General features: G+C 36.5%; 1 protein-coding gene across 8 annotated transcripts in view; it reads right to left on the reverse strand.

Annotated features, from left to right (window-relative positions):
* LOC148229506 (uncharacterized) overlaps positions 1-17,779 on the reverse strand; it is a 70,373-nt gene that overhangs the window by 14,189 nt on the left and 38,405 nt on the right. For 4 of the 8 annotated variants that reach the window (XM_088198352.1, XM_088198351.1, XM_088198353.1 and 1 more), the window contains exon 2: positions 16,696-17,208. The exons of 3 other annotated variants lie outside the window; for them this stretch is intronic. In XM_088198352.1, the coding sequence (XP_088054478.1) occupies positions 16,696-17,092 (397 nt within the window). In that variant the 5' untranslated portion in view covers positions 17,093-17,208. Of the gene's footprint in view, positions 1-16,695; positions 17,234-17,779 lie in introns of those variants that run through there. One more of the 8 variants, XM_088198350.1, reaches the window with a different exon arrangement.

A 17,779-nucleotide genomic window follows, 5' to 3' on the forward strand; every position in this document is an offset into this window, starting at 1 on the left:
AAGAGAAACCGCGCCGTAATTTGTGATTTGATAGCAAGAAATGCACCGATAAGTCGGCGATCAGGTATTTGAGTCACGTAGCCGATGCAGGCGGACGAGCGTCTTGGTTGAATACTGAATACCAAATCGGTAACGACACTGGGTAGCACGGACACGAAGGCAATCGGAAAAAATACATACACAGCCTCATTGTGCAGTCGGTCGAAGCGCCGAATCGAGCGACCGACGTACCAGAAGGACGCTACGGAAGGAGGTTGGGGCGAAGGGGAAGACTCGGTATAAGATATTGTGTGGTTTCACTTTACGTAACAGCAATTTACAAAATTCTGCGTACACATAATCGATAATTTTGTACATATGTTACTTACTGACACGATATTTAGGCAAGTACTTGCAAGTTATTCTAAATATTTATCGTCCAGAGCCAACAATAACTTGTTTGTAAATAATTGTTTTGGAGCATTGGACAAAATCAACTATGCAATAGGTGACGATGATATGAACACAAGTCTATTAATATAGACCTCGATAAAAATAATATACCAAAACAAGTCCAGCTAATGTTCGAATGCGGTGCCAGACAGACCACGTGGAAACGGGATAGTTTTTGCGCTGAAATGATCGAGCATGTTTATAACCGGTTTTCAGGCCTTATTATTTATAATCTTTAGGTTAAACTTATATAGACTGAAATATCATTACTGCGTCAGCTTCTAACTTTTTGCTATTACATTGTTCTGATATAATTATGTGTATATTTAAGCACGATAAACATACGACATGCGTGTCCTAGATCATGAATAGCATGTCCTAGATTTTATTATAAATAATTTATTTACACAAAACTGAACATAAATCGCAAATAACTTGTTTTTCGTTTGATTTTAAACATCGTTGAGGCGCGTGGAGGGTGAAAGCGTTAATCTCTTTGAATCAATATCTTACACGTTAATTTAAGGGTTGATGGTAACGAAGCATGGACTTAAAACAAACCGAAATGCAGCTACAATTGCTATCAGAATCCATGAAAATATACCAAAGTACACTATAAGATATTAAAAACTTTTAAAGCTAAACACACAGTCAACATTGTATTGTTTTAATTTAAATGAGAGTATGTATTACAAACTTTCTAGTCACGGGTCGATCGCGACAACAAGCACATTGACACTAAACTATTAATACGTTAGATTAGACTATTTTAAATTGTATCGTGCCCTTTATTTTTTTATATTTATTACCAATGGAAAATACAATTTATTTATAATAAAAAATTCAATTTAGTATTGCTTCAAAATATTATTATTTCAATTATGACGCGTGAGAGTAACATTGTTGTATTTTATAAAAGCAGACACTGGTTAAAATTCACACAGAATTTATTTTAAATTCATTGTAATTTTTCCTGTAAAACAGTTCAAGAAATGACGGTATTGAACTGTCATCATTATCGAGGAAAGTCAATTTTCTAACCGCTAAGTATCGCTCTAGGAAGTGCGTATGACACGTGTCGAAGTCGCTTTCGAAGCACCTATCCGACTCGATTTCGCTCAAAACGGTTTCGTATAACAGGACAGGCCCACCGCTGATGGAATGTTGGCAAAACGTATATTGGCGCACCGGTGAACGGTGGGCAATTGGCAGACGAGGCGCCGGGCACGTAGCTAGTTTTTGAGGTGCGCGACAAATAGCGTCGCCCCGCCGTTGGATAATCAACGTCCGACCGAGCGGTGTCTGCCAAAAAATAGAGAGAGGGCCATCCCGATCTGGAATGGCGCGTGTATTAGCTGCCCACGCGCCAGGTATCGGGAAATGGGTCCATTTCCACGACGGCGCGGAAGCAGGTAGCTAGGGGGTATCCCGAAAAAACACATCGTTAAAAAGTGAGCTCGTTTCGGCTGAATATTAAAATGTTTCTGAAAACTTCTAAAAGTATGATCCGCAACACCTGGTTCGTTAAAATAATTTAGACGTGAATATTCCCGGAATCGTTTCAATGGCTCTCACACCGACCTTCAATTGAAGATCATAATACAAGAACTAATGTTTGTCGAGTTCCATTTTCATTTGATTGCTCTTTCAATAGTGAAATTAATATTATGTATATGCACATTTCACATCCTATGCACATGTGAATGTGCATAGGAGATGTGGATTAAGAAGAACAGTTCACGCGCACTTGAGATTTGAATATTAAAATATGAACTAAATATTATGAAAAATAATTATAATTAAAAAATATGTTAAATAGACTGCGAGACTTTTCTCGTCTCATCTGGAGTACATACTTGAACATTTTTAGCGAATTAGAAAACCCGAAGGGGGCGGAATAAAAATAAAGTAGAACGTTGGGTGTGGTATCTAAGGTTTGTAGTGATTTATATCTATATGATCTTTTTCATAGCATACCACTGGTACTACTGACAACTATGATTTTAGTCCTTGCCATTATGAAACACTTTATTCCGCAACTATTCTGTAAATCTGGGTCGCTGATTTGAATGCCTTTACATGAAATTATAATATTTTCACTTGATCGGTCTCTACTGCAGCCTTAGAATATTAGTTAATTTTCAAACTAGCGGTTTTACCCGATGAAAAACTACAATGTCGTCACGTAAATGTTTATTCACGCGTCCTAAAAAAAGTTTCTGCCGCGATGACGTCACAAAAAAAACACCACAAACACGCGGTTGTTTATCTGTTTCTTCTGAAGGATGTACGACGTAGTCGTACAAACCGGATACTTACTATAATGTTTTTTTATTATATCTAATCATAATTTTTTACAAACCCTATAATTTAATCTGCGGATCTGCGCTAACGCAACACGCGCGCGTGTCTGAGCAAGCACGTATACTTTCAGTACAAAAACAAAGAATATAGTTCAGATTTTCGCGATTCATTGACGGTCGAATTTCGCGAAGGGGACCGATGACGTCAATGGGCCATCCGCAAAGGTCACGGTCGAACCGAACATGTCCGATGTCTAACTGCGCACACCTAGTAAACCAGACACGCGAGCCATTTTCCCCGGGCGTTTTCGAACCTTCAAAGTGGAGGAAGAAGTACGAAAAGGAGGGCGCGAAGGTCGCCTCGACCGACTACGTGGATACTTAGAAGAGAACGGCCTTGGTGTTGCAGTCTACGAGAATAACAAGCAGTTGAATCATGCTATCATCAGATAAAACCCTACTCTTAATTAATGACAGAAGTGGTATGGTAATTGGACATTTTTTGTTATTGCTCTCGGAAAAGCCTTTCACTGTACCATTTCAAAATATTTTTTATTCATAAATAAAGACATTGATTCATGAATTACAGCTGCGACATAGAAATATTGAAACGAGCGAATGACACATCTGTACCAACACCGCCATTAGTAATTGTTGGAATACAAAATTTAAAATTAGCATTTTGGAAACGCGCAGTTATGCTGAAGTTGTTAGAATAAGGCCGCAGTTGACTTTTATCGAGCGGACGCAGTAGCAGTGAACGTCAACGTGTCAACATCCGTGACAAATAAGTGATTAATTCCAATACAGGAATGTTCTCAATAATTGCAATAGAAGACATGTTTTAATCTTATATATATACATTGTAAACACTATGCAGAAAAATGAGAGAACTGTCAATACAGAGATCAACGTGACATTGAATAAAACGATTCCGTGATATCTATATATATATTTATATATGCACGTAAGAATTATTACTACGATTTTAATAACGACTTGCACATAAATGTACTTATGTGGTGTAATTAATATATATTTAATCTAGCACGTGTATCATCGCTATAACATTTGTGACCGTATAATTGAAATTGCATTTATATTTATACTTATCTAACAATAAAACTTCCGCAATTAAATCAGCTGTGAGTGCTGTGACTATTTAAAGGTGTTTATTGTGTAACCTTGTATTGTACTTTTATTTACAAAATAAAATACTTAGTTTAGGTACGTAAACCTTTTCTGTTGATCCATTTAAGACATATATAGATTGTTTATTATTTATACTAACGAATTGAAATCAATTATATTTTTACAAATACAAAAATATAATCAGAGTGAAACTAGAGTTCAAATTTCACCAATTAGGTAGACAAGTGGATGCCACATAAACTAAAATAAGTAGTAATTACTAGTTCAAAGCTACAAATATGACTTTATTTAATAGCTCAATAAGTTTGTGTATCAAATCAGTAAAAAACGACATTCCTTTTATTTTTCACAAACATGTCCAAATAATATATAAAGAAAATACTTTCATTCACGTCCATTTCTTTGTTCAACGTCAAAATTAAGTAAAATATTTTTTTATATTTATAATAGCAGTAATCAACCCCCGCAAACTATTGTACTGCAAGGAAACTTGGGGAATAAATGGAAAAATATCGCACAATACAAAGTAATTGTGTTATTGAATTGACGAAATTAAATCAGAAGGCTTTCAAACTGTGTTAAGGTAGTAAAATAAAAATCCATTGTTTCAACTTAATGAAACTCTAGAAAGGAAAAGTTTTTCTTTTAATACAATGGTGCTTCCTAAGCCGATTACTTTTTAATTCCATTTTTTGTTCTGTTATTTATTGTTTGATTATAATACGTGGATTATGTTTCAGGTTTTTTTTCAATGAAGAACCAGTTTATTGTAAGTTTTGTCTTAATGGCACTGACACTGGATTTTTACCGAGCGTATACACTATCCGCTTATATACCATTGTCCGTCCAAGTTATGAACGCTCATCGTCACAGTATTGGTGAGAAAAAATAATAGGGTGACCATGTGAAATTTCAAGTGCAATTATTTTTTCTTTTTTAATTTAATTTTATGAGGAAAGTGTAAAATATCACTTTCTTACTTATTTTGTTTATTTATATACATATTTAACTCAAAAACATGATAGCAGTTTTGGAATCACTCTCCAGGTTGAATATCTGTTTAATATAATATTTAAAAAAATTGTTTTATTGATTAGAAAATTAAACAACATGACAATTTTAAATTAAATTTCCAACGTATGGTCACCCTACCCTTAAAACAGCCTGATTTATTATTGGTAACGTTTTTCTATCGGAGTAAACAAAAACTGTATATGTATGCATGCATGCATACACGCACCCTTATTTCCAACACAACGATGATGAGCGCTAACATCTTGGATGGACTATACATTAATAGTATAGGTAGGTTCAACGCATTAAACATGGATTTTCTGTCCGTTGACCAGTATTTTCGAATATCTCGAACTCTTAGTTACAGACCAATACTTATCATCACCATTGTCTCCGGATTTTAATTATATTCAGCTTTATGGTATAAATACATTTTAAAATATTATTGTTACAACACGTTTGATTGATATTATTTATATAAAAATATATAAAAAGCTTCAATGTTTTAAAAATAATTTCTTTCAATTTATTATTATCGGAGAATTATGGAATTATGTTCGACACAAACTTTGTTGTAATTCTACAGCAAGTGTATAAGCGATCAGAGAAAAAACAAAGATCAGGCCTTGCCTTGTTGAAAATTGCGACAAATGAACATTTCGAAAAAAGAGTATGGGTTGACAGCTATCTCTCTCTCTCGTAATTACTGCGTAGGTACGAAAAATATAGATATTATATTGGCGAGTTTGCCTTTAGTGCTCGTAACCAGAACGCCAAAAATCAGCAGAAGAATTTATACATTCGCGAATTTGTTATAAAATACGGGCAATCTCAGCAAGATAAAAATATGTCTATAATCCTAATAGGTGGAGATTAAATTTTGAGGAAAAATAATTTTGGTCAAATATCGAGTTTGTCCTTTGTGCTCTGAACGCTTCATATGTACATAGTGCATAGTCGAATTGCCCTATTGCCCTATAAAATTATTTTTTAATCGCGTTTTTCTGCCGAACCCAATACTTGATTTTTGCGGTTTCATAATTTTCATAGACATTCAAAATTTAATTTGATTCGCACGTGTGATCATATTAGCAATAAAAATATCGAAGCGAAAATGTCTTTGTTCGAGTGATGCTGTGCAGTTTGAGAGTTGGCGGTCGCGACCGTCCGCGTGTCGGTGCGCCGCGTGCTCGTTACGTAAGGTCGCGGTGGCGGTGGGCGGGGGCGATGCGCGCGCAGCCGGTGACGTCACTCGCCACGTGCTGCCGACACGTGCGCCAGCCTCTCGCTCGCACGTGACGGCCGCCGGACGCGTTCTTTTGCGCAACCGACCGCCTTTCGTAACCACCCACGCACGCATGCCACACGGCCGCATCTCTTTCGTCCTCTTTCGAAGCCAACGTTGGCTAAAATCGATGAGTTGGGCGAATGCACGCAACGCAAGCCCCGCCGAGGGCGAAAAGGTCAGGGAGGCTGCGACCTCGCGGGTGCAACGTAAACACACACACTTGTCGATTAAAGCGGCGCAGGGTGCGCGACAACCAAAATTATCCTAACTTACGATTATACGATAACTATTTTTGACTATTTACAGGCACAGTTAATTTGTTTAGCTGTGCCGGAAAAAAATATATTTTTCTATATTTTGTTGTCCTTGAATAAAAATTTCCAAAATTACTTTTTTTTAGCTCCCCGCAGCAATTTGTCCTCAAATAAAATTTTTCGAGATAGCATTTGAAAAATAAATTAAATTTCCGAAATGACTTTTTTTTAAAAAAAAAAATTGAATTAAAAACGATAAAAATAAAACTTCACATTATTTATAGATTTAAAAGCTATTTAAATAATAGACAAGTAGTAATAAATGGTCCACAAAGCGTTTGTGAGGTGGTCAAGAATTCCATAGGGTTATATTTTGGGACCTTTATACATAAATGATTTAACCCTATGTAAACTTTCAGGAAGTATTCAACTGTATGCTAATGATGAAAGCAACGCTGAATTTTTTTATTCGTAATTATTATATATTATGGAAATAACGTTTCAGGTGTTATGTGGCTAGCGCAACGGTCAAGAGAAAAACGGAAAAGCAGTTGTTATAAAATGGCGGCGCCTCTCAATGAGTATCATTACCGAACAGTCAATGATATACATACATAAATAAATGTTACCCTCGTGTAGTCTAAACATTGTTACGGCAAGTTGACAACAGTTGGTTTTATAATGCCGAAATGGTTGATCATTAAGATTGACACGGAAGAATATACCAGCATGTTAGTGACTTTTAAGCCAAATAACAGGAAGGTAGCATACATCATAAAAAAGTTACAACTATTGTGATGAAATTTGACGAAAGCGACAAAAACTCACTAAAAAGCGTGTTGTTGTATGCAACCCCTACATAGCTCCGACATTGCTCATAGCGATTTTGACGATGATGAGGTATGAAAATCCCCATTAAATTAAAAAAGTAGTCAAAATACGAGTTTGAGAATCTTAGTGATACTGGATTTTCATATTTTAGATAGAATTTCCCTTGGGTGTTCCCAATTACACCATATTCCCTAACGCGAGCATTAAAAAGATAAGTAAACGGTCGCTAGCGGAACAAAACAAATAGGATTGCGCCCTTCCAGCATCGTCTGTCCCATAATCCCATACCCCCTACGAGTTTCGCGAAAAAAGACCCACCCTCTCAGGAGAGAAGAGTAACATTGAACCGGTGATGCGATCCGATAAGATCCGCATAATCATAAATCAATACAAACAATAACATTTTGTATAATACGTTGAACACGCGCATAAGTTTGGCCGCAAATAATCAGATTACGTCCAAAAATAGGCTAGGCGCGTTTTGCGTCACTCGTCAGCGACTAGCTACCGTCGCTAAATTGGGGCGAAAGTTTGCGAGATGCGCGAGTGTTGGCGTGTGTGGGTCACAAACACAGGTGAGACGCGCGCGCGACCTTCCTCGGCGCGCCGCCGTCAAAGGTCGCGCATTCCGCGGGTTGAGTGTCCGCCGCGCGGGCACGTGACCGACGCCGGCAAAGAGGCCGAGCGCATGCGCCAAACCCCCTCCCTTTTTATTCTCCTCGACGTAGCTTCCGACGCGGATGCACTTCAACTTGCTGATGTTGCACGGCGGCTGCTGTTGTACATTAACTAACTAACTTTTATTATTTTTTTATTTTACCTCTCATTGTCGAAAAAGTAACACTAGCAATTTTAGGTGCCAGCAACTTAATCACTTAGTACTTTTGAACGAAATAAACTCGCGCGCGGCACACGTGCCGATTCGCACCAACCCGAGTGATGCTCGCGTGTTTAGACTATACCCTATTTGCGTTAACACAGTCAGTTCGAGAGTTATCCACTTCGTCATTATTCATAATTGAGAAAAAGATGGCAAGTTTATGTTTACGCTCTATTAGCTCTAAAGCGCACGATACGGATATACGTTCGATTTACTTATCATTACTCCTGTTTATATTTTTAACAAATTCATAGCAATTAAAATCATTACTATATTTTTTATATTTATCAATCTATCAGATCAAAATGTAAAATAAAATGATAAGAAATCTTGTTGCTAAGTGTACCTACTGCAACGGCGCGACACGATTTTATTGCTTTTGACGTGAATTTTTTACTTCTAAGAAATGATAATTGTTTTTGCGCTCTCCTATTGGTCAAAATTCGGTTTGAATATACTTTGTCTTATACTCTCATAGTAATATCGATAAGGATAGCTATTATATTTTTAAAACATGTAATATCCAAGTGTAGACAAACTGGTGCAATGTGGAAGATTCGACATCTGTCTGTACCTCCTCTTTCGCTTATTTTTCCCTGAGAGATGAGTTGGCTTAGTTTGTATTTTGCACTTGACTTAGTTAGGTTCAGGTTTGAAGAGTAAATGGACGTTTTGCAACTGTCAAATTCAGTTTCATAGACATATTAGCGTCTATCAGTTCAATTATATTTTCGCTTATATAAATATATATCTACTAGTGAAAATGTATTTGGACATCAATAGTGAAGATATAACTTCACTAAAAAATACACATTCACTGTAACATTCATACATCGCATGTAAATAAATAATGTTAAGTATGTAAATGTATATATTGATTCATATGGAAAAGTTCAAAATCATATAATTTTACTAGCACCTCTCAGATAAAATATATTTTCAAGTAAAAATATATATCTACCGGTGAAAATGTATTACGATATGATTTCACTGAAATTGCATATTTTAAAAAACATTTTCGAGATAGATTCTAAACTGATTTTTTTAGATTATTTTGATGGATAACCTGCGAATTTCTGGTTTAGAATCAGAGATGTTATTTTAGCTTTTTCAAGGAAAGGTGGGTGGGGAGGGGGATAAAAGATCGTTTATTTAATATTTCGAATTCATTAAAATTCATAGTAGTTCAGTGATTAGCATGCATTTTTCTGGCCAAATTCAATGGGGAGGGGGGGGGGGGCAACATCAAATTTCGAGCCCTTGCATTAATTTTTTTATAAATTAATTTTGAATTCTTTAATTATATATTGCATTAAAACATTTAACGACTAAAATTGTTTTTATTTAAAATACCTCATTTTTCTTATCCGTTCTTTTAAAATTTACAAATAAATATTTAAATGTATTTACTATATTTTTCTAAATGTATACATATTCATTTTATAATTTAAATGTATTAAATTGTAACCGCAGAATGAGTTATTTCTTACTCTTGAGGAATAAATAAATAATAAAAAAAAAATTATGAAACCTAAATTTTTTAGTATTTTTTCTTTTAAAATAAATATGTTAGTTTTTATCTTAAAGCTACCTAAAGGCACGGCGCCACGTTTAAAAACAGCAGTTTACTCCCCAAAGCGTTTCCCGTGCTATTTAAACCCATACCAAACCTATACAAATTAACCGCTATACCGTTATTATATTCGTTTAGGTTAGATTTGGGTTTGAACAGCAAATGGACGTATCGCAATTGTCAAATTTGAACTAAAAATTACCTCAAGGTTTTTTTTATAAATACAGAACAAAATAATCACACAAACGAACAAACTTAAGAAACTATTTTGAAGGCCACTGCATTACATATTTATCATTTATGTTATTTATTGTAAAAACTCGATACAGTTGTTAACCCTGGAGCTACGCTGGCAGCACCGAGGAGGAGTTACGGGGCGACGCGACGAAATGACGCTGGTCTGGACGTCGCGATTAACGCAATATCTATGTAATCTTAATCAACAGATAAATCATCAGCAGCGGCTAAGCTGTGTCTCATTGGCGAATGTGTAGTGAGAGATTGCGAGTGCAAAAATCGCTTGGGTTTAAAATAAATTATTGTAAGAATTCGTTGAATATTATTTTTATAAAATAACCTACATGCATATTTAACTATACGGCGGATTCATTAACAATACTATTTAAAAATCAATCAGGTAGAGGCGAGAAAGTTTTGGCTGCCAATATTGGGAAGGCTATTGCACTCGGATTAAGCTGTTTTGCATTGGTCGCGAGTTCAATACAGATGCGAAAAACTGCTCGAGTTTAAAAATATCCTTATTTAGGCTAAAAAAAATTTAAGCATAGTAAATAATTTTTTTTGAGGTCGATATTTGAACAGCCACTATTATGTCGCGATCCGAATTTGGTTCTTTACCTTTATAGGAAAATTTCATTTTATTTTATTATTATATTAATTTAATGAAAATGTCATGTTTGCAATGATTAAATATACACTTCATTGATAATGATAATAATGCGGTTGAACTCAAATCAACGATTAACTAGCAATAACTATCAGCAACAGGAAAATAGTAAACTTCATTATTCAACACGATCATTGCATGCTTCGCGATAATGATTGCCAAGATGTAAATAAAAATAATAACGCCACAATTTATTTATGTAATAACGATCAGCGATAACGAACTAGAGACGCCATAACCTACCATAATTGCATGCATCACAATATCAAAAGTGAATCTCGCGTACACGACAATGAATTTCTTAAACTTTCAAAACAAGTTCATGTAATTGTACTAATTACTACATCTAACAACCTAGCCGTTCAAAGTAAACGTTTAATATTTCGTAATCATTATTAGTGAGCGTTCAAAAATCATATTTCATGTACATACATGAATATCATCACGTACAATATATTTCACCAATAATATTCATTAGTGAGTAAAAGTGGCATTCTTGATTTCAAAATGATTATTAAAGATCGTTAATTTAATTGTACAGATTATCATATATAATACATACAATAAATGAACGACGACAAGAGTAACCAACTTACAAGAAAATATGCTATGTACTACACATGCGATACAATTCAATAAAAAACATGTTTTTTTATATTATTAATATTCCGTTCAAATTGACTGAATGACTGACTTGACGCCACGTTAATGACTAGTTCGTACATGGGCTTGATAGTTCTACGCTGATCGAGCGTATAAATTACGAGTTGTAAACTGAAAACACATAATTACGCCCGTGCGACTTCGTTCAGCGTCAGGGTTCCTCTCGGTAATAATTAATCGAACGTTTGACGTCACGTTAATATTAAAAGACAATGGGAAATACGACACGTTTGCGCATCGCCGAATATCGCCCGTCAAAATCGAACAGTCACGGATACGAGAGTTCAATCGGGGGGCAATGGCTGGTACACGAGCGAGATACCGGACTATCTTTTTGCGGACTGTTTTTTTCATTCTTTAGTAATGCGTCTCATGAGATAAAAAATGTTTTCGAGGCGATTGGGTGTGCGATAAACGAAAATTTTAATAAATTGGTCGCACGTAAGTGTATGGATGCACGCTTGTGTGAGCACTCATCCAAATACATGCGCCGCCAAAACGCTCAGAAAATGCGATCTGTACTAGTGTATATGTGTTTTAATACCTACATAAAATTACGAGACAAACGCGTGTAAACAGTCGACCTTTCTATAATAATATGGCAACAAATTAAAAATCAAATCTCAAGTCAGAATTTAATTAACAATCTGTTCTGTCAGAATAAATATCAAATGGTTAGAATAAAAATAGCATATGGTCAGAATAAAAAATATAGGACGATCATGGGAATTAAAAAAAATATTATGACATTTATAAATATAAATAAATGGAAAATAAATTATTTATTTTGAAAATATCTCGCTCGCACTGTTGGACAGGTTAGGTGCGTGCGAATGGCAGCGAGTAAGCGTTGGTCAGAACAGTGGACACTCCATGAATAACTCTCAACGAATCTATTAAATTGTATATACCGAGTTTTTTGTTTTTGTACTTTTAAGGTTACAAAAACAGGTTTATTTTGAAATAATATTTATTTAATTAATGAAAGGTTATTTTTCTAAATAATATATATTTGATTAATGAAAGATTATTTTTATCGTCTTAGAAAATATAAGCGAAGGTTTTCAGTACGACGAACGAAGCGGGAATAAAGACAATGCGGCGGCGGAGAACACGCTTGGCTTGTGTTGACATCTGACAATGTTGCGAGCTCAACCAAACAAGCTGGCCCTAAAACACTTTGATAGTGACCATGTATTATTATTCTGATCATCTATCAAGAACAAAACTGACCTTGAGGTTGAAATACAGATCTGTTTGTTATTTTTAAATATTTATTGACCAATGAACTGTAATAAACATTGAACTGAATAAATACTGAATAAATAATAAATTTAATACAAATTTTTATCATCTAAAATTTATTCTCGCCGCTTATATTCTGACCTTTTAATATAAATTTTGACCCAAAAAATAAGAGTTTGGGGCAAAATTTATATTAAAATGTCATTTGTTCAGGGCCGCCGAAAGCGAACCCAGTCTCCGAGAAATTAATGATTCTAAGCCCCATGAAAAAAAAAGCATTTTATGTATTTTTTACCGTCGGAATTGCATTTTTTGAATAAGCATTAATAGGTACGCGTTAACAGGGACTTATTTAAAATGATATTTTTTTTTAATATTTCCATTCCATCAAGTTTCATAGTATTTTATTAGACGATATGCATTTTTCTGGCCAAATTCAAGGGGTCCCTGTTTAGAATCACGTCAAAAGCCATAAAATCGTGTAGTGGAAACGCTCGGTTATCTAGCATTCATAATAAGACTTTTTATAACAAAATTACGACTTACAATAAATTATAATCGAATAAAGCACATCTAAGCCACATTTTGACTAATAGGAGGGCGCAAAAACAATTATCACTTCTCAGAAGTCAAAAAGTGCTTTTGAAGGCAATGTTCTTTTAGTATGTATAAAAAAGAAAAAATAAACTTATACATGAAATATATACATAGCAAACAACTAGTTTAGTTCGGATTCGTTATTTAATGTCGTGATTTTTTTTATAAATATATTATTGATATGATTTTTTTCAGAGTTGGGCTCCACAAGGAGAATGGGCCTCAGGAATTTGTCCCCTTTGCTCCTCCCCCCTCTCGGCAGGCCTGCACATGCTCTATTGAATACATATCTCAAAAACCATTGCTTCGATAGACATTCAATGGTCATTAACCACTTTTTTATTTTATTATTTTGTCATCACACAAACGAATACTGAACGAATACTAAGAAATTTATGGTTTTCCCTAACCTTCAGCGGAATGGCTTTAAAATTCTAATTAATAGACCAACAATTGCAGTGTAAAAAATAAAAGAATAATCATCGATGTTGATGACTAGGAAGTGACGTTCAAGCAGATATTGAGATTTAAAGTTTGCAATATGATGTCGAGGATGCTCGGCTTTGTCATGCGGAGCGCGTGTCACTTCAATAATTTATTGGCCCAATTATTTGATCAAAAGAAAATTTCTCGTATCAGTGTTTTTCTTGTTAGAGGGTGGTGTCAACAATCCGACGATTTTGAAATGAGTAAATAATTTAGTATAAGGTCTATCATAACGCATTGGAGAAACCTGCCTAAGTCAAGAAGGTCAGATTTGTAATACCCTATCGATATTTCGTATGTAAGGGGAAGGATACTTCATATTCATAGAATGAAACTCTTGCATTCTAAGTATTACAATAATGTTTTATGCAATTGAGCATCATTGAAGCCCTCCCAAGAGGTTACTACAAAATTATACCGTGAAAACAAAACTAAAAATGTACATGATAAAACATAAAAATATACATTATTTCGATCACACTCAACAGACTATACCCTGTTGTCCGATTTGAATATCGTTTAAATTATTTTTATGGCGTCCAATGAAACGAGCTTACTGCATTTATTCAAAGCCACGTTGATTTACAGAAAAACAGCGAAGGCAACAAAGTCGTGTTCAAAATTGTCATTCGACAAGTCAATGACACTAAAAGATTATCCTCTTGCAACACACATCAGGGAAAACCGCTCGTTTTTGTGACATTAAACTGCAAAATTTTCCGCGAACGGCCGACGGAAATCGGCCAAAACCATAAAACCTGACTGACCGCACACGTAAACGTCACCGTCACAAGATTCGCGCGTGTCAACCTGCGATTTCTAATGTGCACATAACAAATTTTATGACCGCGCCTAATTTATATTGCATATAATAAATGTATGTTCACAGAACAAAAAGAACCATTATCGTAAAAATGCGAATCCAAAGGATTTAATAACTTAGAATAAATTTTAGTTTAGAATGAACATGAAATATATTTTTATACTATACTATCGAGACCTCGAATAACGCACCGTCTATGGTAGTGATTAATGGCTGCCACGTTTTTTACTCGGAATAAAATACCAGATAAATCTGGTTGTGGTGAGACACGCGCCACTAGCCGAGTGCAAATTGATTACTAGAAATTGCTATAGGTATTGTACGTCGTACATTAACAATAATAGTCGATTACTACATACACTACTTGCTCGTAGTCTGGTTGTCCTTGTGCGAGTCTAGCTGGTCATAGTACGTCACTCATATTATAAACACATTAACAAGATTTTACAGCTAAAACATTACCGGTAGCTTCACGTACTACGGAATAATAAGCACGCGCGAAAATGAAAACGCTATTTTTGATACATTTTCGTAATACTTATTTTGCATAAATCCCGAATCCGTATAAACACAATGGCAAATCGCATTACATTTTGAGTAAATTATACAATTAGATCAGGCATGTCAAACATGTGAGAGGACTTCGTATCCACATGTTGCGTAATTTATGTTACTATATAATACATATATACAGATTGATCTAATTCGAGTTTCCAATGTTAGCTGCACTAGAAATCCGACAGCTGTCAATAAGCACGCGTGTTCAAAGTGTCAAATGTTAGTTTGCAACAACGTATTTACAAAATGAATCGCTTAACAACCGCTCAACGAGCTAAAATTGTTTAATTGTTCTACAAAAATAACGATTCTGTACGACCTGTGTATCGAAATTTACGGGAAGTTCATCGTCCATCAATTTAATCGTCCTACTGAGCGAAAAATTCACAAGGTAGTGAAAAAAATTTAAGAGAGTGAAAGCGTTGGAGATAGGATAACGCCTGTGCATCATCATGACGCTTGTTCAGCCGAGAGTATTGCTGCTGTAAATGACAATTAATTAAATAAAATCAAATCACACAACGAATAATTCTACATTTGCAAAAGGCCATAATTGTAATTTATAACACAGAAGTCATGCTCAAAATATTGTAAATAACATACGCACTCTAGATATGATACAATTTAGTTGACATAAATATAGTTTATAACTGATACACCACACTAACAGAACAGTATCGTAATATAAACACGTGTCAATTCACGTATTGTACGTGACACCACACGTAGCTTGTTTCTGTGCGACTTGTCGGTTTTGCGATTGTATTGATGCAATGCACGCAAAACTATAGCGATTTAGCTTCTACGTTGTTGAATTTCGCAACACCACGGCCCAAAATAAACTTTAAGAATTCAAATAACGTAGTATTTGTAATCTGGGTTCGAGGAGTGGGCACATGTTATAGATGACGCATATTAAAATGAACGGTATTATCATCTTATCACATTACACAATTGTAACACATATGTTGCAAATATCGCGATACTTCACATGTACACCATTCGATAGCGTAATAAACAGTGGATTTTTAATGACAAGCAAATTGATCGGGGGGGAAATCTCGCTACGCGGCTTTTGGATGTCGTCGCACGAGCGCCGTGAGCTTGTGGGCCGCAGGCATTGTGACTCGTTATTTTGTAATTAATCAAAAACATCTGTGTAGTTGCGAAAATAGCATCACGCGCTCGATTGCGAAAGGAGGCGAGGTAGCCGTCGTCTCTTCCGAGCCGGATAGACATCTAAATGCGCATAGATTACGTGCATGCGGGCGAGAAGATCCGACAATTTAAAAATCAAATAGGTCTCCGGGTTCGGAACAAACTTCGCATAGGAGGTCGCGACCCGAGTCAAACGGGTCACTCGGGGTTGCCCTGACCGTTGTGCCGCGCTCTTCCAGAAATGGGTCACGGTCGGACCCTTTTATTCGGGATAGCTACGAACCGCGACCTAATTCACGCATCTGTATTTTAGAAGGACGATAGAGTACAGCCGTGACCCGTTAAACGGCTGAAAGCGTCCTAGTTTCCCCTCTATACCCTGAACTGTAACTTTGATCCGTAACGTCCGATATTGCAATACATATACATACGCAAAAAATCTGATAAGAACAAGTCACGTCTGTTTGTTTTTAACGTGAAATAACCGGTAACGAGCGGCCGAGTTTTATTACTGAATCTAAATATGCTCACCCATATAGTTTTTCATCCACTTTTTCTTTGGCGGAGTTTTGGAGATGGGGCTGCGCGGACGATTGGATTTCCTACTGCCGGAGTCGCCTTTGTAGGGTTGCTCTCGGGGGTTTCCGGAGCTGAAATGCATGAGGCGCTCCCTGTGGTAGGCGGCAAGCTGAGGGGTCCTCTCCGAGTAGAAGCCGTTGGTCTTTTCGACTTCGGAGCTCCTGACGGTCATGTCGTAGGGGGCGGGCGCTCGAAACCCCGCTTCCGAAGAGTCGGGAGAGCCCTCTCCGATCTGACCGGGCATCATCAAATCACTGCACTTGTCAACTATGTAATAGTCCACTGGCTTGCGATTCGGCTCCGCCCGAGCGTGGATGTTGACCTGGCTAGATTCCATTAGGACACCCATTCTATTTAGACGGCGATCCGAGCTCAAACGAACGCACTGCAGTTTTTAGATAGTTGCGAGCGATCACTAGATCATTATAGTTCGGAGCACATGTCTTGTTTACTTTTTGGCACAATCTGAAAGCGGAGAGGTCGGCTTAGACTTTAGAGAGACGTTCGGCGCAGCGAGCGTCGCACACTGACTGAGCCGCGCGACGACCGGTTATCGCGGCGAAAAATCTGATACGATACGTACGATAACGCGACGGTTGTGACGCGCACCACTGGGTCACCTTCGGCCGCAAATAGAATTCGAATTCATTCACGGGAAACTAGACGCAGCCGGAGCGATCTTGACCCGAGGAGAGTCTCCGCAGCAATGGTGTTTTACTTATAAATATCCCTTTACCGTTTGAAACAATAGCTAGAGACGACGCGCGACTTTTCACAACAATGAGATACTTTCCATGGAATGTTTCCAGGAACAGAATAGATTTCGGGTACCTGTCGTTATGAATTGGCATACCTGTCCGTTCAACGCGCACTATCTCACGCCGAAGCACGAAATCCCCTTTCCCCGAGTTTCGGAACCGCATCGCATCCGCCCGTTTGGGTCGTATGACTCATTACTTCAGGTGAAACGCAGCAGGACCTGATGCACGAAATTGAAATTACCCGTGACGCCTGCAACAGTGGCGCGGCAACAATG

This window comes from Plectrocnemia conspersa, unplaced genomic scaffold (genome assembly GCF_051122295.1).
Source record: "Plectrocnemia conspersa isolate PC_06_02 unplaced genomic scaffold, ASM5112229v1 ptg000011l, whole genome shotgun sequence".
Lineage (NCBI taxonomy): Eukaryota > Metazoa > Arthropoda > Insecta > Trichoptera > Polycentropodidae > Plectrocnemia > Plectrocnemia conspersa.